This window comes from Venturia canescens, chromosome 1, assembly GCF_019457755.1.
Source record: "Venturia canescens isolate UGA chromosome 1, ASM1945775v1, whole genome shotgun sequence".
Classification (NCBI taxonomy): domain Eukaryota; kingdom Metazoa; phylum Arthropoda; class Insecta; order Hymenoptera; family Ichneumonidae; genus Venturia; species Venturia canescens.
The window spans coordinates 6,542,326-6,567,362 of NC_057421.1; the positions used below are offsets into that span (position 1 = coordinate 6,542,326).

Sequence of the window (25,037 nt, forward strand, 5' to 3'; positions counted from 1 at the left end):
CTGGAGAAGGAAAAATGGGCAGATTAGTTAAATTAAATCATGAAATTTCATTGTACCTGAATTGTTTTGTATGAAACAATGGTACCACTTACGTTTTTGGTTAAACTTTCAAATTACGTCAACGAATTATTAGTTTTAAGTTCGGTTATCAAATTGTGAGTATGCGACTATCATTGGGACTAGCGAATCGATTAGCCAATGGAATATCGAACTTTAGGATGTTTTGTTTCGGTTTCGAAAAATCAATTTTTCACTACTGGCCCGAAGGAAAAGAGTGATTTTGCCAGTTATTTTGGTCATTGCAGACGACGTGTTGTGATATGCAACAATTTAAAATTGAAACGGGTGGGGCTCGTTCAAACACTTTTAAAGAGAAATAATATCAGTGCTGATCGCTTTGATGTCGTGTGCTTGCTAGAGACGTCAAGTTTTCGTTACTGAAAATAATGTTTGGAAACAAATGCTGTGTAGGTTTAAATATAGCGAGTGGAAAGTTCATAGCTCTTGAAACAGGTTGTACACAGGAAGGTCCACACGGATAATAATTTGGTGGTACGTTTTCACATAATTCGTTGGCCTCAACCGCAGGATAAACGGGGCTGGTGCAACGAATTATTTTCAAGCACGTAAACAAAGCCCCAAAAACTTGGAAGGGAATTGAGGTGCATGGGTCCAGGAGCACGCGTTCAACGGCAGGTGAAGATGGGCGGCGGACTGATAGGGAGTGGGTTAAAATTATTCCGGCGTTTTTAAAGCCCCTGAGGCTCCGCGCTGTCCATCACTGAAAGATCTGTTGGGCTATCTCTGCTCGCTGTAGCTCTCGAGCGAAACGCAGCCCACTGCCTCCCCCAACAACGTGGAACAGCAGCAGAGCGTGCGCTTGAAGTCCATTGATTGACCGTTGTCTGCTGCGAGACGTGCCCGTAAGGCAGGGGTTGCGAACGGTAAACCGTTCACAGTAGTCGAGAGTAGCGCGGTGTGCTTAGTGAAGAAAACTATTGCACTCTGTGGCTCATACAACGGGCTACATCACTACTCTTATTTCGCAGTGGTGTGTATCGATGCGTCCGCGTTGCTTTAAACGATTCCTGAGACTCCACAACTTTTGACATTGCCCGGAAACCGTCACGGTAACCACTGTAATGATTTATTCCACAGTACTAATTCACTGCACCTGCAATTCCCTTGAAATACTCAACGGGGAAATACGCTTATAATCCCCATAACACTCTAATGAAATACGTTTTGGGAAGGCATGCGGCAGCGAGCACTCCGGCGCAGAACAGTACGATGAGGGTTGGTCCCGAGGATATTGCTCCATTCTTATTTTTGTCGGTGATGTATTTATCAGTCGGTATATACGCGTAGGTCTCCTCAACGTATGATGAGTTATGCAAGAAATTAGAACAGCATGTATCCAGCTCGATGAAATACCCAGAGTCAAAGGAGAATGGCGCGGGGTATGAGGGACGAGGGAAGGTAAAAGACCGGCAATTCCTTCAAATCAAAGGGAATTATTTAGACGGAATGAAGAAGAAGGAAAATTTGATACGGATGTACAGCAGTGGCAAGGGGTGTGTGTGGGTGTATAGAAAGCAACAAACCGTTTTTGTACGTAACGCTTGCTCGCCGAACAGTTTGCATTCTCGGTATGAAGCCTCGCTCTCATCTTTCCTCACCCACTCAATTTCTCCCTCTTCGGCAAGTACGACCACATTCGGGCTGTATCTCTGTCCTCTAGGTGGAATCTTCGTCTATAGGTGTGTATACATTCATATACGTGAATGGGTAATAGCTCGTATATCTCGCAACGTTTCTATCCCGCTCGTTCCTTCCGTAGAACCACAGTCGCTGTCTGTCGGTTGGAGTACCAACTAAGAAGATTACTTTCCAACTCCTATATACCTCTGAAGCTATAGTATAACTCGGCTCGACTGGTGGAGGGAAGACGAGTGAGAAAGACCAGGAAAGAAGGTACACCAAGCAGTAGCACTAGTAGCAGTAGTAACGCCACTTTTCTCGTGTATTATAGTGTGACGCCATGGCGAGGGAAGGTGCACCTACCTATGTGCTCGAAGACCCATAAAACAGGACCACAAGCCCTCCCCTTTCACCTTCTTCGAGAAGGGATACTCGCCCGGGCATGTGAACGAGCGTGTCAGTAAGGGGGTGAGGGTGAGTTACTCTATATACGGACTCAAACTTTAAGTCGCTCGTAAACGCCGCTTTTGCTACCAGCACCACCGGCGGTTGCACTGTACAAGACAGGGAGGTTCCAAGGTAGGTGACGGCGCACACCCCCCAACCACCTCTTCCTACGCTGCTTTGTCTGTCTACTCTCTTTCGTTCGCTGCCGCCCGGCTGCTGGTGCTCGTGCTCGGTGTCATAGCTGCTCCGTCCGTTATATCCAAAGGAGCTCACCCGGTTTTACGGCTCAATTCGCAGTGCACCCTTAAAGGACCGAGACCCCGAGAGGGTGTGAGCACTGTTCAAGCACGAGAGATGGAACGGTGCTCTTTACACCGAGGAGAAAAGGGATCCAACCCGCGTATATGTTCTCCCACGACCAGTTCTCTCGCTTATACCTCTTTCTATATATATATACATATAAATAACTGGATTTGTATATACATACGTATTCCTATCGCGTATATGTGTATATTAGAGTCTACCCGGTGTGCGATATACAGGTCCGGTAATTAAACGCGTCGAGCGGGAATATAGGACCAGTCGGGAGCAGCGGGCGCGGGCGCACTCCGTTCGCCATCAGGTTACTCTTTACCCTTTCCATCCGGCTATCATCCCCGTCCTAGCTCTATTCTCGCCTACGAGTCTCCCCTGCGAATGCTCTCTCCCTCTTCCATCTATATGTCTCTTCCGGTTTGCGCCCGCGCGCATCCTCCCGCCGCCCGCTCGTTCACACACATACTTGGTAAAACGTGCCCGCTCTAAAACACACCGTGTGCATATTGACTTCCAAGAAGGTCTAATATGTATCCTTAGAGATTCCATCCTAAAAACGCCTTCCAGCACTGTTTGGTTAAGGAGCAGCGAAGAACTAGGATGATCGCCCTCCACTTTTTGGTATCATGGACTACTACGAAAAAATCTTCTGACCAATGGGCATGCTTTTGAAGATTTTACTAAATGAATTCAGCTCAAAACTGGCTTGAACGAAACATTGGAAATATGACGTACGATGCAACATTGCGAACAAGGCACGAAAGATTCCTGTTCCTTTTGATTCAGTTTTTTCTTCTCATTCAAAAACCTTTCCAGGTTATCAGAAGATAATGGCTTCTCGATACCGCTATACGCATAAACTTGGAACTATACCCGATGATCAGGAAAAAATGCAATTGGCCAAACCTCGTCGAAACTCCTCTCTTACTTGACCTAAAACGTCGACGCGTGAAGAGACTCTCGAGGTTTTCGAGCTAGTTTTACCCTCGCTGCATTGCTCTATTACTATGTACACCGTGTACTCTGGCAGTGTCTAGCCGAGGTAAGAATGGCCCGTGAGATTGGATTTTCGAAAGTGGCCCACGGGTGGTGATGGGTGGTGGTGGTGGTGGTGGTGCCAAAACCTTACCTTAGACTTCTGGCGAGGGCAACTTCTCCTCAAATCCACCTGATTATCTGCTTTCTTCGATGGATTTCTTGGGCAGCAATACACACTCTCTTTCCTTTTCACCACGTGCCTCTCTTCGCTGCGGACACTTATCCGAATTCCACTTGTGAGCTAGCAAGCCCCTCACCCTCTTCAACGTTTTCTTAACTTTTTCCTCGTTTTCCACGTCTCATTCGCTGTGTCACCCCGAACACTGAGGTCCCAGAGGTTGTTGCTATTGTGTACACCGAGAACGTAGCCGGCTTCTCCTTCAGAAGGAAGAATAAACAAGGAGAAAAATGACGGGAAGCAAGGGTAGACGTGTTATTCGGCTCCTCGATTTACCGATACGTATCGCGAAAGGCCCCCCCCTTCTTGTTTGTAGTGCAACCTCGCCCCGTGTTTATGGCCATTTTGGATAAACGCCTTTCGCTTTTGTCCTTATCTCTGAAATGCCAAATGAAAAGAAAAAATCGCGGATATCCAGCGGCAGTAGCACCGGCGGCAACAAATGAGCCGAGACTATTTGAAAATAAAGGAATCCAGGTGGACAGGGTGAAAAGCACCTGAGTCGGGAACTTGTTTTCTCTCCTATGGCAATGCCAATTGTATATTTTTGCGAGAAAACATATATTTCTTAGTACTATCCCCCCCCCCCCCTTCAAGAAATTCCATGATTGTTTATTTTTCTCTCTCCGCACTTGTGCTCCTGACAAAGCTCGTCACAGGATATTACTTTCGAAAACACAGATGGGCCCAGAGGTAAGAAACCAATGAGCTATACAACTTCTCATATTTATCGCTATACGCTTTTTTATCTCAATTTAAACATGGAACGACGGCAGTGAATTTTCCTCAGCAAGGAACTTGAATACTTGAGAAATATATCTGTGAAGAAGGGAGAGAAAAATCACGAGGCCACGTTAAGAACTTGATAAAAGTTAGACATCTCTTGGAATTATATTTCCGGGTGAGTTTCGGAACGATTAAATTAGTTTTGAATTATCCGCTTGACAAGCGTATTTCAAGATACTGCGGTATCTTGAATTTCTACATTTTTCGACTTCCAAGTAATGCGTGCGGAGATCCGTCGTTACTATGTGGAGTTCAGAAAAAAAGGACCGCTTCCGTCCATGAGATTTCGAACGCAGCTAACACCAATTATCTGAATTCGATGTTCTTTCATCCGGGACATTCTGTGAATATTCGTCTCAAGCTTAATGAAATATATATCGAATCGTACAGATAGCGATGGATATGCGATTGTGATAAAAAAAAAACCCCCCAGTGATCTTCAGAACTCAGTGGCTACAGATGAGTCCGATACACGCTTGCATGAATGCAATCACAACGCATTAACTGAGTTTTACACTCTTTTCGTTGGCCTCCGCGTGACTGCGAGACTCAGTATTGCGTCAAGAAAGAGCGGAGAGGTCTCAAAGAAACAAGAACATTGTATTGGACAGGAAAGCTTTGAATTTGAGCGATGGAAGGCAAGAGGTCGGATTTAAGACTCGTTAAAATTCGCAAAAGTAGGAATAATGAAATTACAATAAATTGCATCGTAATTCAGTTGCTCTTGAATGATTCATTGAACGCAGCTTAACGATCCTACCACTTGCTCGTGTCTGTCTTTTTTCAAGTAGTTGACGTCGGCTGTCGCCGATATTGGAAACCCGAGCTGAGTAACAGCATCTGATCACTAACTTGAAATTAGATATTATGCTTTCGAAACAGTGACCGTCGTTTATTTACTTGTTAATTGGGAAGCTTACGAGATTAGTCTTTAGACGCGATAAGTATTTGGTTGCCAGAGGTCGAGGGTTCACTTTTGATTTTCCTGATTTTTCTATGCACTTATATCATTTCTTGTAAAAATGGTAGACCTTTATACTTTATTTCTTATTCATAATATACAGCAGTATTGATCAGTTGCGTTTTCACTCACGCCTCGAGCTTATTGGGTGTTGGAATAGTCGCATTAGAGACAAGTTGAGCAGCAACGAAATCTCTCGCATTTACATCGTAACATAAACTATACAAAGTCTAGCCTAATACCGTGACAAAGTTTCGTTTTCGAGAGCATTAGTTACAGCTGAAATGCGAGACCGTAGCACACTCAGGAAGTTCTTAAATTAAGACGACTTTGATCGTGCCAAACTTTGGCAAATGCCGGAGCGAAAAAAATGAGGATCTTCAAATTCGATTGTCACCTCACACGAGGAGTTCCTTAGACGAGCTCCCTTCATGACAAATCTGTCAACTCTGTTTCACCGCTTCCTTCGATCGCGAACACGAAAGAATCGAGTGATCGAGATATTTGTGCTCTGAACGGAAGTGATTTTTTAATCATTTCCTTCGGACGAATATGTTTTCCAAAAGTTCCTTCGTGATCAAGCGGTGAGGGCGCGTTGGACTCTCCGTAGGCTTCTGGTAGAGTCTGCTGTTTATTGCATAAAGTTTTGGGCTCAGCTCGCATCTCACGTTGAACCACCAATCACAGACGAATACCGCTTGGCTGAATTGCGTTCCGTTCGGACAAAGAAATGTTGCTTGTCTTCCGTCTATGTCACAATAGTGCCAAGCCTGACAACGAGTTTCAACGTCAGCAAAAAATCCTGGATACGGTTGATCGTCACAGTAAAAATTCGTGTATGGCACTTTTCCCAATACCGGATAATCGGTTCCTGGTCGACCTGGAAACCAAAATCATAACTGTAGTTAAATAAGCTCACGAATTTTTGAAGCATTTAGAAATTCGAAAACGGGTCAAAATAATCCAAAAATAGCTGCTTCATTGGAAAATTTAACTGTTACATTTCCCATTCGATTATTTTGAGTTTACCACCAGCGGTGGGTGCTTGGCCAATGCGTATAGGTTTAGACGAACTTCAAAGTTGAGCCCCAGGCGAAACCAATACTTGAGTAGGTGACCGCTCGGCCACGCACGGGATCGCGCTTCAATTGCCGTTCGACAAGCAGATTTTCTAGGTTTCCAATGCTCATCGGTTTTCGACAGTTTTCTTCGGTCCTTGTGTAAATGAGCCATAGAAACGTAGCAAAAATGAGCGAAAATCCTCTCAGAGGCTCTCTTAAACTCGAAATATTGAAATTAGGAACTAGATCCGTTGAGAAAAGCAGGGTTATATGTGGCGAGATGAGTTCATAAAAATCCTCAAAGCAGCACGCGGAAATAATAAAAGTTGGAAAAAAAGTCATTTCAAGTCACATCAATGGGTATACTCGAAGAAAGAGAAAAAATGAGGAAATAAAACTTGCCCACATCCCCAGCGATACTTTTTTTCTCACTCTTACTAGCAAATCATCGACACGCGTTAAATATATGCCATAGAACGAGAAGTCTATCGCAGTCGAGCGATGAATAATAACGAGGCTCGACAGACGTGCCACGTTCATCACTAACGAGATACTTAAAATTTTACACAGCAATCGCGTGCGTCTGACTCTCTTAACATATATCTGCTCTGTAAATTGTTCTCTTCGACGTAGCAGAACGTTGTTACCTTTATCTTCTTCTGCTCTGAAATCTACGTAACTTCATAAGCCTCACTTTAGACTATCGTTGAGTTCTACTTTCTGAACATTTTTCTAATACGCAAAATAATAATTTTTTGCTACCGCACGCATTGCAGTAGCATCCTTTGAGATATTCAAACTTGTCGAAGGGTTCTTCCGCGCTCGAAATTACGTGTCTGCTAACCTAGGAACGACAAAGGACAACAATTCGGTAAATAATTACAATTCATTGGCTGCGCTTCTGTAAGGACTACCGGAGACGAGAAGCTCCGTTATCGGAGTTACTAGTCCTGATGATGCAAACTGTAACGTTGCACGAAACGTCAGCAACGCACCGGAACACTGCACACATGCATCCGGAAGCCACAAACCTCGGTAAGAACAATCGCCGTAAAAGCAGCCTCAAAGCTAAAATCACAATCCGTCCGAAAATGCTTCAAGTCCAGTTGGCTGCAATTCCCCCTTCAATAAGACGTTCATAAGTCTGACGAAGTTCGTGAATAAAAATATCTGCGTCTGCCTAAACAGATTTGGAATGAGAGTCATCGCTTCAGATGAGTTTTCTTCAACCGCGTTTCATGAACCTAAAGAGTAGATTTCAAAATGGTCACATGCCTCATCCCAGTTTTCGAACGCAGAATAAGCACGCGGAATTCCATTGAGACAAAAATTCACTTCCAATCAACCGGTTCACAGCCTCGCCCTTTTACAGAAACCCCTTAATACACCGAGCCACATTTCGCAAAACGTGAAACCTAGACGCTGCACGTATGATTAATGTACATACGTAGAAGACGAAGAGCAGTAATGCTTGAGAATCCTAGTAGATGCGACAAGTACGTGTTAGATTCTCCGGAAAGTAGACTCGAGAGCTTGGTTAGGGAGCACATTAGATCGAGCATGTACGATATCCCTCTGGAGCTTACGCCAAGCCGAGCCCTTCTGCATACGTAACGTCGACGTTGTCCGATGGTGATGGGAACAAGAATGTGAATCCGAAGAAAAAACTTGAATCTACGAAGAGGTTGAGACAGGAGGACGTAAAACAGAGTCTGCGATTGAAACTGGTGCAAAATTCCATTTCTTGGAAACAAAAACTACAAGTTTTTTCATTCGGCATTCGTCGGAGCCTCATTATCAGTTCCGACTGAGTGAGTCCCAGTTTTCCATCTGTTTTATCGCACACGGTGCCTAAAGGAATTTCGAAGCGGACTGAATTTCGCAAATTTCATCATTCCGATACATCCGCAATCTCGGATCGTATTTCCTACAAGGAATAACGTTTCAACTCGGGTTGCTAATAATTCTCCTCTGTTGGAGCACACAGCGCACAGCAATATTCTCGTGCACAGCTTCACATCGAGAGAGTGTGCTGGGACGGATGAATGCGCAGTGGAAGTAGTGACAAACCAGTGTTCGTCGAGGTTGGATGGGAGAACCAAAAACGACCACGTAAAATAGCTAACTATGACTATGTGAGTTAAGGAACTCACAGAAAAGCGTATTCACGGAGCAACATCATTATCTCAGGCTTATAGCATCTACAATGAATACTTGCTCTGAACGCGCGGGGCAGGTTTCTCGAGCTTCGTTTAGCCCGAAAATACCGCACCGTTGGAGAGAGAATAGAGATGTTTCCCGACGCTGAGTCCGTTCTCGGATCCCCCAAAACACCTAACCCAATACTATGCGATAGAATGTGCGGTGGCGTGATGTTGCGACGATCGTCGAGATAGCATCGTATCCTACAATATGCTGGCATTCCTAAAAGAAGCGTATGAGAAAGCGCTTTACGAAAAGACAACTGGGTGCAGTTTGAACGAGCTTTCTCTGCGAGGAGACACTATAAGCGCGAGTTAATTCTCTTGTCGACACGCGGATTTGAATAATATTAATTGCAATGGTTATACCGTTCGATGATGATTGTTTGATTTCCACTGCGCTTCCACCTCGTTCCATGAACTATTTGTTAAATATCCATGTTATAAGGAAGGCTCAATGTTCGAACTAATTATGAGCGTAACACTTGAATTATTCCTCGGTTAAAGGGAAAGAAGAGAAACGAGCGCTCGACGCGGAGGGAAGAAGAAAGGAGAGCGAAATGAGAAAACTCACCGGAAAAATCAAGATCCTCTCGTGGGCAAATATAGTGACGGCTAAATCAGGGAGAACGAGAGAGATTCGCTTTGTTCTCCATTACACTCGTACACACACAGAGCCTCAGCGAAAAAAGTGTGCAGTAAGCCCGCTCCGAACGCACACTCCTTCATCCCCGTGTAGGTACCAGTAAATGTGTACTTTTCATCGTATAACTAGAGGAAATCTATCCTTCTGTCTGGTAAATGAAGGATAAAATGCGTCGGTAGCCTAGACTCGGTCGTTTGCCTGTCCCAATTTTTTCCTCCTCTCTCATCCGCGCTATTATAAGAGCTTCTCCTTCTACCATTCAATACCTCTATCCCTTGGTCGTCTCCCCGCCCTGACTTTTATGTTTCCATGCAGCCATCGTCATAAAGTCAGCCGGGCGAACCGAACGGGGTCGACGCCACTCGCTAACCCGCCGCCGCGTGTGTACGTCGTCCTCTCGTCCATTTCCTCTTTCTTCCTTCCTCCCTCACGTACTTCCACACTGAAGTACCCCGAAACCTAAAAGCCCGGGCTACCTCCCCGTTTACTGTGTGCATAAAATCGCATGTAGCGAAGGAGACGAACGAACTCAAATGACTGACGGAGAATGAATTCTCCGATGCGGAGTTTACTCGAGGGCTTGCCAATGATGGAACAGAGAGCAAGCTCGAGAAAGAAACTCGGTAAGGAGACTCTCCTAGGAGTCGCTGATTCAATATTCTTCGAAACGTTGGAACCACGATAGAGAGAAGACCGATTGGAAGATTGGGATCGAATGGAGAAGGCGAAGAGCCAAACTTTACCTCGGCACTCGCATCGTTCAGGTGTCCTTCCTCAAGCTGCATAGAAAATAACAAAACAACGATTCACGGAACGGAGCATATTTTCATCTGAGGCGTCCTAAGAATTTTCACGCTGATTACATGAGTTACAATATGAAAATTATTCCTGTATTTTGCAGACGTTCGTCGACCCTCGCTACAGGAATAGATCAAGATGGTCGTCGCAACAAATGTTTCAAACGCGACAACAAACTTTTGACATGCAGTCTCCATAGAAGCAGTTTGTTCGTCTACGTATAGTAGATATATGAAGATGTACAGATGCAAATATGACGTGTTAAATGTGAGGAATAAACTGGAAAAAAGGACGAGCTCGAGAGAACACATTCATAGATATGCACAGCGTAGAACAAACGTTGGAAACTATGCGAAGGAAAATTAGTTGCACGAATTAAAAGCGTGATTCTCTGCTGGCTGTTTTTCTCTGAATGTTCTTTCGTGCTGCACTATTTGCTACAGAATAGAATGTAGGCACGAAGGAAAATTTTCCGGTGCTCTTGGGCGTGAAGAGTATGAATATTCTGCATACTGGCAGAAGCAGTTCTCTCCAGTTAGAAAATAGCGCGATGAACATGGCGAGTAAGACGCGCGAAAAAAGCGAGCAATCTTCCGTAAACCAGGGTTACCACGATTTTATCTGCGGTACTTCATTTTCACGAAAACGCGAGAGATCCGGCTCGCCAAACCCGAGCTGACTTAATATACTTCTCTCTCAATCTCTCTCAGATTAACATAAAGAGTTTGGCGTTACTATTGATTTTCGACAGCACTGCAGCAGTGTCCTGCTAACCTTTTTTCACATTAGATCGTTGAAAGGACTCTTAACACGAAGAAATTGTCCTTGCTAAATTCTGCTTGCACTTTTCTTCCCAATTGCGCTTGTTCAATTATAACAAAACGCTGCTTTTGCATCGAAATACGTTGAAAACAAGAGCCTCTCATTAAGAACTCATTCGAACGAGATGAATGAATGTATCATTGCAGAAGTTTAATTGAAAAAGTTTTCTCAACTTCGTGAAACAACAATAACGAAGAAAATAATTTGTTTTCCCAGTTGTTTAGAGACGTTAGAAAAATCTAAGTAACCTTCGTGCGTAATTGACGGAGACATTGAGTTAGAAAATTTTTCTCTAGTTTCCGTTGACGCGGTTTGAAATATTCTCGTGAAAAGGACACTTGCTGGTAGAAAGAATTCGATGTGATAGCTCCACAGGTAATAATGGTAAAAAGAGGTTTGCACGTATTGCCAAAAGGGAGTTGTAAATGATGATTTTTTGGTCTGTTACTATGAAATAATTGGTGTCGTATTCGGTGTGCTTGGAGGTTCGAAAGGTGGACAATTGAAATAGAATGATGAAGTGGCACACGAAACGTCTACTTCCAATCTAATTAGCTGCTAACAATGGCATTTTAGAAAAACAAGGATTCCTCGAGGCGTGTGTGTGTGTGTGTGTGTGTGTGTGTGTGTGTGTGTGTGTGTGTGTGTGTCCATAGGTGGAATTTTGTTTCCAGTTGAACGTGATAACGAACCGGTGCCAGGGGCGGGGCGGGGGGGGGGGGGGCGCACGACTCGTGCAGAATTTTATTTCCTTCATATTTCATTTTTCTTCGGGTTTCGTTGAGCTCGCACGCTTGTACCAGCACCTACATTCGTAATTTTAACGCAGACGCGTTATGCTCTCCTCATCAACGACATCGCCAACATCCGAGCAGCAGTGGCGGCGTTCGTTTGTGAAAAAATCAAATAAAATGAGGGTTCGCAGAGCCCGCGCGCGGCAATGGTACAATAAAAATTGAATCGAAAATAATTTAGCGAATTTGCATACATTGTTGGACGTAGACAGGGCCCTCGTCATCGCGCACTCGCCATCATCGTACGCGCACGTTCCGCATCAACTCGATGCACTTGTCATTCGATTATGATGAAAATTTGGACAACTCCTCGAGTGTTCGTAGCCGTGTCACTGTTATCACGTCGCTCAATTATTGCTATTCATTTTTACTCCACCGGAGCTCTCGTCGTTAATTCCCTCTGTACACGCTTACACTTACATGCGAATATGAAATCAATGAATTGCTATTCCACCAGTCGTGGGCAATCCCTTTTAACAAATATGCATATAACAAGACACGAATTCTTCTGTACACGCAATCTCACGATGTCGGTTTCATTCTCCAATAATTTTACATCTAATAACGAGAATTGCTCGTACTACTTTCTCGGTTTAATCGAGCTCATTAAATCCTTTTCGCCTTTATATCAAACCAATGATTTCTCCTCGCTCCGACTATTTTCCCGGACGTAAGCCTTTAATACAAATTTTAAAAGAATATTGCTTTTGAGAAGAGGCCAGTTAAAAGAGAAAAGGAAGAATTCGGAGGAGATAATAGAAGAGGGGGAAGACTCCGTGAAAACTTGGGTAAGAAGCCGTTCGCTGTTACCTAGTGGATTGCGGGGGTGGGTTTCACCGATAAAAACACAAAAGAATTATCACGGCGGATGGTCTACTGGTGGTGGCACGAGGTTGTGAAAGATTGCGTGAAAAATGAAGCGGGAACAAAATTCGAATTCGATTCTTCCAGGCTGGAACGTTACCGTTGAATTTAAAACGGTCCAATAGTCTCTCCCCGTATTTTGTAAGACTGAGCTCTCGCTGCGCACAAGTCACTATAGACTGATGCGATTTAATCGATAGCTGTGGTTTTATTGAAACTTTATGAAAGTACATTCATGAAGTGAAATACTTTGAAACTTTGAGCTCCTGCGATTCCATGCAGTTTGGAAAACTGTTAGCTGAGAAGCTTCTTTTCACACGAATTATTAGCTCGCTCAACATCTTCGCCTTCTCGAACCACCGAGGAACAAGGATCCCGAGTCTCGGTGCATGCACGCATTTCCCATGTTCGGATGACACAAAGGGAGTGTGGCAAAAGGATATTCGTCACGGCGTGCTTGATTTGCGCAATGCGTGTTTGCCGCTCTGCTTCGTCGTTTCAGACTTCGAAACGGAAGCTGCGAGTACTTAAGTTTTCCTCAATATCGCTCGTGACATTTGAAATCCATCTCGATTCAATCTAACTTAACATCCTCCGTTTTTTATTATCGGCGGAGGAGATTTTCCGCGCTGACTTTTTCCTGACGCAGATGGTTGCCTTTGCCCACGCAACGGCGAATCCTTCAGCTCGAATTTTGAAAGAGTACTTTTACAAAGAATGAGTTTCGTTGACATGCGAACGTTCTCCACACAGACGCGCTGCGATACAAATATAGACGATCGTTTTATAAAGCACTGCATCCAAGACTCTGAGAGCAGGTTACTGCGCTCTGTAACATTCGAAGTACGCACCGAGACAAGTTCTTTGACGCACATATTTCGAGTTTATGTGCACAGACTCTCGCTTTTCCGAGGCGAACGATCTCGCCAAAGATGCAGAGGCTGCGCGCAAGTACACACCAACTTTTTATCAGGGATAAGAAATCGGGAGGGGAAAAAGGTGAATAGACTAAAATATACATTCGTGCAGAGGAAGAAAGTAATATAAAAATAAATAAAAACGCTCGAGTATAAATGTCAGTCGTGAGACGGTGTCGACCTCTCTTCCCCTGTACACGAATCTCAAATCCCTCGGGTTTTCGTCTCAATTCATCTCTCTACTCGCTCTCGTTTAACAATAGTCACGCTATTGACGGTACATACACACCGACCGGACTGTACAAACCAGGAGGGATCCGAATACAGGATAAAATGTAGTATATAGCAAAAGAGTACGAAGAGCAACAAATTCAAACGAATGAGATCCAAGTAGAACCGTATGCAGCGGCGACACATCTGTACTATTTCAAGCTGCTCGCTCCTCGTCGACGGGGTTTTAACATTTTATCTTCGGTTTCGAATGCATGTTGTGTTTGATCCTGTCACTGATCATGTTTACTTACCGGGTATCGATTTACCGAGATCGAGATATTCCCGTACCGATGGACTGAGAAATCCTGGTGGTACTACAGGACCCTCGTTCGTTGGATTGTTCCTCTCGTCAACATCCTCATCCTCGTAATAGTAATCATACTCCGACGGATCCAGTGGTTTAGCGCGCTTTGATACTTTGTTATGATTATTGTACTGCTGCTGTTGATGATTATGCTGATAGCGGTCGGAGCCATGATTATTGCCACCATTAGTACTACTGTTAGTATTACTCCTTGATCCAGGATCAGCTTGTTCGATCCTCTCCGTACCATCTAAAACAGATTAATATATTATTGTTCGATGTTTCAACTATCGAGATGCATCTACGATAAAACGAGATAAACATTCGTCAGGCTTTCAGCCATTATCGATGATTGTCTGTGCCAGTACACATACTCCTCGAAAATATCAATTTATTCTCGGTTCTGTAATCCCTTCACCACTCCGGTTGGAGAGACCGGCTTACCAGTGAGATTAACGTTTCTGGTAGACTGAAGTAATGGAATTTAGTTTTTATTCGTACAAGATGCTGCTGGTCCTTCGAATTCCAACGCTCGAAAACGAAAAATTCTTTTTAAAAATAACGTTTTCTGACTTGGTAGAAACTTGGTAGAAAGATAAGATATTATTGTTAGTTCCAATTGCTTATTTATCGGCTTGAACTTAAAAAACATATTCGAACCACGATAAAAGACAAAGACGAAAAAATTTTGATATTAAAGAAAAAACAACAAAAGACCAAATCAGTGGAAGAAAATTATAGGAAATTTCTTATCCACAAATTTTTGCATCTCTTTTTGTCAGTCTCAGTCAACGCAACTTAAAACCCAGAAATATATTCTGTATTCAATTTTGTATGATTAGACATTATTTCTCCGGTAGTTCGCCCTTTCACCATGGTTGATTGGGCCAGTCTGGTACCACGATAGCTCCAGAGGCTCTGTCTCATTTAATTTGTACCAATACTCCAAGATGAGAGAGCTAATTTCTTGTGCTTCAACGCATGGAAGCCATGAAATGAATCTTTTACGTTTTGAGTTTTGGCCGGAAGCAAACAAATCTACGTCCACTTTTCCCAATTTTTTTGTAATTTCTGTAAATGCAAAATCTGCCAACTCCCACTCTGTTTCTTTATTTTTTATCCGAGACAACGCCTCAGCTTCTTTATTGTCCTTTGAGGCTGTATAGGCCACCTTTTTGTCTTACACGTCTTTATTCTAGCGCACAACGAAAAGATATGAAGTATGTAAGAGATGGAGAGAGAGGGGAAATGGTAAGGGCTCTCCTTAATTTATTTTTTGAACTCCAAACGTTGTGACATCTAGCGTACTACGAGGGTAACTACATCGTTATTGATACTCGATTATTTTCGTGATCTCGAGAGCGAGGCTCTACACATAATTGTGGTCGAGCCTCGCCCGCCTTCGGCGGGCTCGTTTGATCTTTCAATTGACCATCAATTGTTATTCCGCTAGATCTGAAGTTACGCTTGGACAATTTGTAGTGCGTGTGAAGTGAGGAGAATAAATGATTTGAGAGAGACGGGCAAGAGGTAACACGGGTGCGCTCTCGTACCCCTGGAGCTCACCCTCATCGATCCGTCGGGAACGCAGGGGATGACGTCGCTGGGAAGAAAGAGAGTGGCGGGCGGGTGGCTGGGTGGAGCCCAAGGGGGGGGGGGGGAGTGAAAGAGTGAAAGAGGGATGAGGGCACGGTGTAAAGTTAACAAAGCAAAGACTCAGCTCTGGAGATAGCGAGTGAGATTTCGTTCAGATGCCAGAACTCGCGAGAAACGTTTTCTGGCGGAACTTCTATCAGAGGGCAAAAGCCACCATCAAGAGGAGTCGGAGCGAAGAGCAGCAGCAAAAGGTGTTCCATTTCGTTCCGATGGCTTGCGCCAACGAATCGATTAATTATTTAACGAAGCTCGTATTTCCGGATAGCGCCATAGTATTTCCACCCTCGCACCGACTCGTGAAGAGCTGCTGCTCGTAGCTCTCTGCAGTCGGCCAAAGAAAGAGTCGTACCGTTTCTCGATCTCGCTCGCGATTCTCACTTCGTTTCGCCGTCTGTTTACCTTTGTCTGGAATTTCATCGCCTAGCTTGCTGCCTCCTCGTACTCGCCGTCTCTCGTTTCTCGTCTCACCGCTCCCCCGCCCTCCCCCTTTAAGCATTCGCTCCCAGCCTTTTCACCAGCGGAACAGCGACAAGCACGCATCCTCATATCCTACCAGCAGTACCCTGCTGCTGCCAACGGTGGTGCTGCTACCATTGCTCCAGAGCAACCTCTCGATCTTCTTCCCCCCTTATTCTCGTCGTCGCGCGTTTATACTTCGGTTTCCTTCCATTTGCTCTTTTATCATTCTACAGCATCTCGAGCATTGAAAATTGCAACATTTTCCCTACTTTATACTGCGCGATCTCCCTCCCCCCCCCCCCCCCCCCCACCCCTCCCTTTATCTCGATATCGCCGGTGATAAAAAACGGCGCATTTACCATCGGATACGATACTATGACCGAGGAGAGAACCAGAGCTCAATCGCGTGCACCTATTCCACGAGCGTCTCTCCTCATTCCCCCCAACGGCTCCCCTGCCTCACCCGCAATATAACAGAATACGTACGTAATTAGTTCTCCTTTGATGAGAAAACTCGGAGCAGCGACTGCCGCTACAGAGTACCTCTCTTCTCTTTTCAGTCTCTGTCAGCTAGCAGTTTTATTCTATACGAAGAGGGGAACGAGTCCGGTCCGGAGCAAGTTCAACCGAGATATACCGGGCATAAGCAAAGTATGTGTGTGTATATGCGTTGAGAACAACCATAGACCTATGAGATGAGGAGATACTCATCCCAGCTTTGGACTCTGTACCCCCACTACAATTACCTTGAGCCTCTATCACTTGAGGCATCTCATCAGCAACTCTTAATATCGCATGTGAATACCAGCGGCACAAAGGCCAACGCTAATGTGTCCTCTTCCCCCCTTTCGTTTGCCTCATCCCCAATCGGCGCAACTAACGAAAATGCCTTCGCGTATGCCGGGGAGAGCGACGATACGATTATTCGCCGCTTACATGCATGAATTCGAGTTTTTCCAGGGCGCTTCTTCAACCGCATTATATTTCGTTGGGGACTCGGAAATCTCATTAAGATTAACTTGTTGCTCCGCCCTGAGACTCTAATCATTTTAGGAAAGTTTCAGCTCGGAGTCTTGCTCCTTGTAAGCGCAACTATCCTCGCTCCCTCGCGACAAACTTACATCCACGTGTTTTCCGGTGTACCGCGGAACCGTTGAATAAGCAGATCCGTGGGGAATCGTGGACAAGAAATTTGCCGCAGCGTGAATGTAACGACGCTCAATGAATCCTCAACGAATTTTCGTTTCTCACATTTTCTAGCAGGATATAAAATAACATGGTTTTCTATGTTTCAAAATCGAAGTAGAATATTCCACAAAAACAGTTTTGAGGCTCTAGCTGAAATGGAGAGAAAATTGGTGCTCGATACAGCCGAAGAAAAGTCACCTCGAGCTTGGACTCATTGTCAGTCATAAATGTGTAGCAATCGCGCCATCACTGTCGGCTGAAACGGGCTTACGCTTCCGGTCTCACACTTCCTTGCAGGGTAAACGACGGACAGCCTCGCCATCAATGTCTCCTCATAATGTCCGAAACTTGTACCGTTTAACTTTGTACTGTCTCGAGTGCTCGGTGTCCTGTGCCCTCGCCACGTGAAGTTTTCTCATTCGGGAAGCAGCATATTCCAGAACGATTAGCTTGATTATAATCAAACGATTATACCACGGGAGGATCTTATCGTACGAAAATTCTTCAACGGCTTACAGGATTAAAAAGTTCCCTTTATCTCTTTAATGAACGGTCCCGTCGCTCGTACACGATCGTTACATAAATATTAGCCGAATCGCCTTTCTGAGGTTTCCTATGCAGAAAAACTAATAGCGATAATCGCAAGCTGTTTTTTTTTTTCCTCTCTCTCGGAAAAACGAAACTCGATTTTAATTCGATAAACGTAAGAAGCAACTTCTAATAAGCTTTTCTTATTTTCTTGTATCTTCTCGATATTCAAAGCAGCAGCGGCTCGATAATAAAAGTTCGAAATTACAAATTTGATCATAATTCAAACGACATACGCAGATCTAATCCGTCACGAGATATCACGTCGGAGCGATACAGCTTCAGGAACGATTGGATTCCTCGTAGATTCAACGACGGATTGGATCATTCCTCCAGTGACACGTGGACGACGGAGCGGTCCCTCGGTTGTTTCTCATACGTGATGCGGGACAGGAATCGTGAACTTTGTCTATGTACGGAAGGATCTATCTGTCTATCCACTTTTCTTCTATATATAGCTCGCTACATTATCTTCCGAATCGTGTCTTTCGGGAGTACTCTCCTTGTTCTCAAGCGCAAATACGCAGATACTCTCTTCTGACACCAGCCTCCTGCAAATTTCCTGCTAGACGAACTCCGGGAGGGATCCTATAAATGGTACATCGCATAATCAAATCGCAATTTCTGTGTAGCCCAAAATATATTTCGATAAATATCTTCACGTTGATCGCGATAAAAGAAAGTATTTCAAGACTTTACGACAAGTTGACACAAATATATTTTGAAACTTTGGGAGAATTGAGCTCCTCGCACAAAAAACTTCATCCATCCGATACAAAGAAACTTTGAATAATTTACGTTTATTTGGTTGGTCTAAAAATACTGATAAAGATTTCTTTTTTTTTTTTTATTTTAAAAACTTCTCAAATTTTATTACGTCAAAACTGTTCAGCTCTGACAACGAATTCGCGTTTTTTCGGAATTCGTCGAATTCAGTTTTTTTTCTTTCGATTTTCATACGTTAATTCGTTTTGCTCATGGCTCACGGGCTACGTCAGGTCCGTTTATTTTTATGGCTCTGCCATGTCATAGATCAGTATTCAATCGGATTCGTGGCGAGCTGCCACATTTTCTAAAAGATAATATTAAAACATTTCTCCTTGTGTGGTAAACGATAGTTTAAGGTCCCCTGATAACGATAAGCACGCAGTTCCGAGGCCTTTTACAGGGCAAAATATTGATTTATTTCATTTACAATTTTGAGTTTTTAACACGGTACCCTATGGGAGAACTGACAATAATATTAATCGTGAAAAAATTGTACTAAATATTCACTAAATCCTTTGATAATCCATCATCGTATCGCAATAAAGAAACTTATGTTCCGAATCCTAGGAACGAATTCTCCCCAAAGAACTTTTCGGTTTTTGCTCGTCTGGTATTCCAAATATGATGGGCAGCGACACACTTATCGATGCAAACTGATTAAATATTATATCGCTGTGAATATTTGCATGCATTAATAAACATGGGGATATAGGAGGGCAATACATCTCGATGGAATATATGATGAGCGCATAGAAGAAAAGGTCATCCCCAAAATCGTCGTCAATAACGATAATGTGACGGGAGGGGGGCTTGTAGTGGTCACGAGCGAATGTGGATGTACTACCCGGGAGCATCCCTCCCGGCCGGTGAGCGAGAGCCGGAAAGTAAGAGAGAAAATGAAAAATTGTGTCGCTAAAGCGTAGGGAAATAACGCCCGTTTAAATCGTGGGAAATAATCGCTTTGTGTCTGCTGTTCGGTACGAGCAAAAAGCGTTCGTTGTTGTTATATCCATACATATTTATCTATAACATATTTTCATCTCTTTTCTGTCTTCCAGCTCTGCCCTACATTTTGATTTTCACAAAATACTGATAATATTCGTGACGGTATCGACGTTAATATCAATCGCAGCCTCTGTAAATTTATTCATTTATCAACGCTCTTCGATCCCACTACGCTCATACGCATTAGGATGTATTTTCAATTATATGTTGACCCTACAAATGCGATACTCGCTAATTCGGAACCACTCGACTGTAATGTTCATTGTCGATTTTAGTTCAACCACCGGATATTTACATTCGCACTTATAATTCGACAAACAATTACGAGAAAAAATAGCGATAACGGTAACGCGCCTTTTTCTCCTTCGATTTTACGCATCGCTGATGAGATTCGACCCAAACGTGCGTTCACATTGATTAAAAAATTGTCACACCCGCGCAGCGAACTCGCGAACGGCGTATAGCGGCGTTCATTATGCGCGTATGAATTCCAATTCAACATGGAAATATAAACTTCGAGTTTTAACGAATTCGACAAATAACGAAAATATGTTGAATCGAGCTCTTTTCCACCGACTCAATGTCGCGGAACTCGAAAATCCTGCAATGATAAAAATCGACGAAATACGAATTGCAAAATTTTTTATGCGAAAGTTCATCTTTGAAATGGAATTCCGAGCTCCACGATTTTTCGTCTCGAGGCTTTCATCGCATGCTCTTGCCTTTTTCATCTCAATTAGTTAGAAATTTCGAAAGTGATTGCGACATTGAAAGTTTGTCTTTTGACCTTGATTGAACTTTTGCACACGATTTCTCGAAGATTCAACATGTAGACGAACAATCCCAAGAGGCGTATGCACAAACGACCCTCCGTCGGCTCCGAGCAACAGGTAAACGACACAGATTTAATCATTGGTGGAATCCAGGGATGTCACCCTCGAATACGTTCCCTCTCCGCTCCATAAGACCCCGTACAGCTCGAGTGGATTTATCGAAAGCTAAATGTTCAAGAGAATTCGGAATGATAGCGGTACATAAATCGAGGAAGGTCGTGCATCGTTTTGCTTCATTCTTTTGACTCCTGAATAGTTAAAAATTTACTGTGACTCGATTATTTTCGAATTATTTTCGATTCGAGTTATTTTGTGTGGCAAAGTTGTGTGCGAGCACTCGAAAAATGAATTCATACACAAAATTATGATTTCTTCATATTTCGATTTATTCACAAGTCCAAATTCGGACATAAAACGCGTTACTGGCAATCGTTGAAGATCGAGAATTCAGGACTGTAAACGTTCATTCAATGACAGGTGACGCATTCCGATCAAGGACGCAGGGAAAATCCGTTGCAGTTAGCAGCGATGAGCAAATGCGGTAGAATTCATGACCGAGTCGGAATTATGTAACGCAAGGTCAGCAAGCGAACGTTTCAAATTACCCAGGGGGTAAATCTCTCGCTCCAACAGGTGAGAAACAAGATAAAGTCGAGGCACGAGACATGTGCTGGATCACACGAGGCTTACGAAGCTTTCTGCAATGGCGGATTCCCCGAATATTTGCTTATCGGCTCCTACGTTTCAATGTACCAGCAATTTTTGTGAAAAAAATCCAGCACGAACATGACCGTGAGACTATTTATTATGAAGAAAAGTAGAACAGAATGGGAATTAGAATGGAAACGACGATTCAAGATTCTTGAACAACTTGCTGAACTCTCTTTATTGACGACTTGAGCACCTTGAAGAAGTAGAAACAGCCAAAAATTTGGCTTTTTCAAAGAGCTGGAGCGTCATAATTCCCGAAATATGCACAGAAACTATGCACACGCTCGATTTTTTACAAAAATTTCCTCCAAATATTCACATTCGGCTGTTGAACATTCACGACATCAGCGCATTACTTTTTGCAAATCTTCGTCATGCTGTTTATCAATTTTTTGAATGTTTTTTACCATTTTCAGCCGTCCATTGCCTTCTGGAATCTTTCTTCTTGAATTATGTATTTCGAGAAAGAAATAATGAAGGAATTGCGTACAAATGTTCTCGGTCGCTCGATGAAACTAGAGAATCGTGTAAAAATAGTGTGATTTTTATGGTTGTTTTCCCAATTAAAATAATTCGTGGAAAAATCTTTTTCTAACGGCTTACGAATATCGAGAAATAAAAATGTATTTTTTCCCGGTATTTTCCACCCCCGTAGTTTCCACAACTAGTTCGACCGGAGAGCGACGTCGCCGCGAACAGCTGAACGTGAAAAACTTGTGCGTAAAAATACTGAAAATGTGTCAGCACAACGATTATAAAAAATGAATATTTTTTGTCATATGCTTCAAACTGCTAATTATTCGCTAAATGGCTGTGGTTCTACTGACATTGAAGAAGCAATTTCCGGAAACAGGATGACGCGGCGCTCTCGGTAAAAGGCTCTCGTGATAATGTGCATTGAAATTGACTATTGCAACTGTCAATACGAGAAGGAGACCCTGAAGCTTCTTTCATCCTGGCACTTTTCTCGTTCGTATCTGAGATTTGGAATATTTTTTAACGGAACAAAGGATTGAAGTTTAACGAAACTTTAATATGGCGTACAACGCGCGTTGTGATAGGACAGCGCCCGTTTTTCTTGAACGAATAAATAAAGCAACGAATTTCATTGGTACGTGGCAATCTCGTGCGATGTAAAAGTGACTTGAGAAGAGAAAAACGAGGAAAGCGGAGTCTCGATAATGTAGGAAAAATCGCGAACATATCGTAGCTACAAGAAGGGAAGAACTGAGAGGAATGGCTGAGAATTTCAAGATAAAGTGAATAACCTCTCAAGAGAAGCTTCGCGTACTTGCCTAGATAGTAGCTGAAGCAGTTCGGGCTGAGATTTCTTCAACCCCTGACCCGTCTTCGCTGAATCCACTCGTGCTCAAAGTATCGAGAGAACTTCACCGGGTACATATCGAGTGTAGCAATTTCGCACTCGCGAGGTAATCGTTGGAAATAAAAAAATAAATTAAAAAAAGGTGGGAGGCTCTCAGTGTCAATATGATTTATAGAAGGGAGTGATCTGTGAAGGATTTTTATTGTTGTCTCGGCCCTTATTCGAACTGCCAATCGATTCGATCAGTCGAGTGGTTCGAGTATCAATATCGTTGTTATTATTATTATCTCCCTTTGATTTCGTCCTAGCTCAGAGGCGTGATCTACCTGCGCTTTACGCAGTTCTCCGAGTTTAAAAATCTCGGATGCTTTGTCATAGAACTCGTAGAAGTGCATGAAATTTGTGTCTGTGTGTGTGTGTGTGTGTGTGTGTGTGTGTGTGTGTGTGTGTGTGTGTGTGTGTGTGTGTGTGTTTGTGTTCCCTGCAAATTGTCGTCGCACACGAGATGCGTATCTTTCTTATAGTTTCGTCTTCTAATGCACGTCCCATATGAGTAGCCGTGTATAGTACGCGAACACCGTGGATGCAAAAGATAGGAGAAAGAGAGATGCAAATTATAGCGCATGTAGCATAGAAACTGTCTTCAACAAAATGTGGGAGACGAGAAGTGAAGAGGATAAAAATGAAAAGGAGAATGACGACGACGTTTCAGCTGTGACAATGCGAACAGCACAATGGCACTCACAGCACGCTGTGCGTATCAGCAACCGTGTCCCCAGCAACTGTACGCTGTAAAACACAACCACCGCAAAACCTCGTTGTCTCTCCATTACTACGTTATCCATCATGGTTACCTGAGCTCTATGCCCATCAAAATTTGCCCGCGAATAAATACGTGTTGCTGCTATCTGTACACGTCGATCATCGAACGTCTGGGCAGTTCGATCGATGACTCAGCATCGGCAGGGGCTTTGAAGGAGATCGCGCAATCCTGCAGCAGTCCCGAGCTCGATGACTGCTGTGCGAACGAGTAGGAAAATGCGAGAATTTCACTCCCTGTCGAATCATCCAAATTGATTGAAAAGTTCGTCCGTTATAAAAGATAAAACAGTTATAGCAGTTATAAAAGATTGAAACCTTTTTTTTACAGTAAAATAAAGGGGATAAAAAAAGTGACGTACGAAAATCAGGTGCTGAGCAAACATTGTGCAAAAAATGTTTTTTGCTATGAGGAATTATTGAAAAACAGAAAATTGTATCTTGCCTATATACAAATATACAAATATACAGAATATACAAAATAATTCAAAATGAATAAAAAAAATTGATTGGAAGACCCATTGAAGCAGCAGTAATGGCCAAAACAATGAGAAAATCATCCTGTTCGGGAGTATTGGAGTCTTTGACCGTGCAAAAAATCGCGTCAACTATTTACTTCGGTACTCGAGATCGAGCCGTTGACTCTCGCCTTTTGGTGTACCACAGCGAGAAATCTCGTGAACGAGAACGAGCCTTCAAAGCAAACACGTGTGAAGTGCTCATCCAGAATGGTTGTAACTCGTCGCAGCGGTCACGCTACTTTTGCACAACGAACGTTGTTTGCCCGATGGAAGATTTTTTCAACCGTGTAATTTCGAGTGGTTTATTCCATAAAGGTAGCCTCGAAAATGATTTTTGTTTTTAACGTGCGGACTCACAAACCTTTCCAGTCTTTCCAACCTGCAACAGTAATTGATGGTATTGCAAGAAGCGAGAGGGAAAAGGAAATGACGAGCCTGAAAAACAGCGCGAGGGGGGAAGTTCCGAGCGCGACTGACAACGGGTTAAACGGAGGATTAGCTTCGCAAAGCAAATGGAAATTCCTAGGAATATGGGATAGAATGTCCGGAGCCGTATCCCTGATATAATTCGTAGCGACGAACCGAATTCTCGACAAAGTCCATTTTCGGAGGAGTAAAGTCAGCACGATTCGGTGTGAGTAGATTCGTACGAGAGTGTGCGTGTGTGTGTTTGTATTCGTGTTTTGTCTCTTTCCTGGCCCCCCGCGACCCTCCAGCACAGGCGAGTCTCACATCCCACTTTCCGGATCCTCACTTCGTCGGCGTTATACCTTTGGGAACGTACGAATGAAGGCATGTGCGCACGTAGAAGTCTCCTTCGCACCATAGGAAAACAGTAATCATGGTAACCACATGGACAAGCGTAATCCGCGCGTAGCAATGCGAGCTTAAACATGAATAGAGAAACTGTGTGCGCGTTGGGAGAGAGACGAGGCGACGGCGACGCGCAAACGAGGAAGATTCCGGAGGTAGAAACCGAGATAAGTAAGACAGAGAAATCGGGGTGGAAACAACGGTGACGGAGAACGTCGATCGAGAGAACAAGGGGAGTTCGGAAAC

General features: G+C 43.6%; 2 protein-coding genes across 3 annotated transcripts in view; one reads left to right on the forward strand and one right to left on the reverse strand.

Moving 5' to 3' along the window:
* The window catches only part of qin, a 150,580-nt gene that overhangs the window by 91,101 nt on the left and 34,442 nt on the right, over window positions 1–25,037 (forward strand). The gene's annotated exons all lie outside the window — the stretch shown is intronic.
* Window positions 5,476–25,037, reverse strand: part of LOC122419569 (uncharacterized) — a 42,987-nt gene continuing 23,425 nt past the window's right edge. Inside the window, exons 2-3 of the mRNA XM_043434253.1 lie at window positions 14,054–14,356; window positions 5,476–6,306 (exon numbers count right to left, since the gene is read on the reverse strand). Of these exons, the coding sequence (XP_043290188.1) occupies window positions 5,960–6,306; window positions 14,054–14,356 (650 nt within the window). The 3' untranslated portion in view covers window positions 5,476–5,959. The remainder of the gene's footprint in view (window positions 6,307–14,053; window positions 14,357–25,037) is intronic.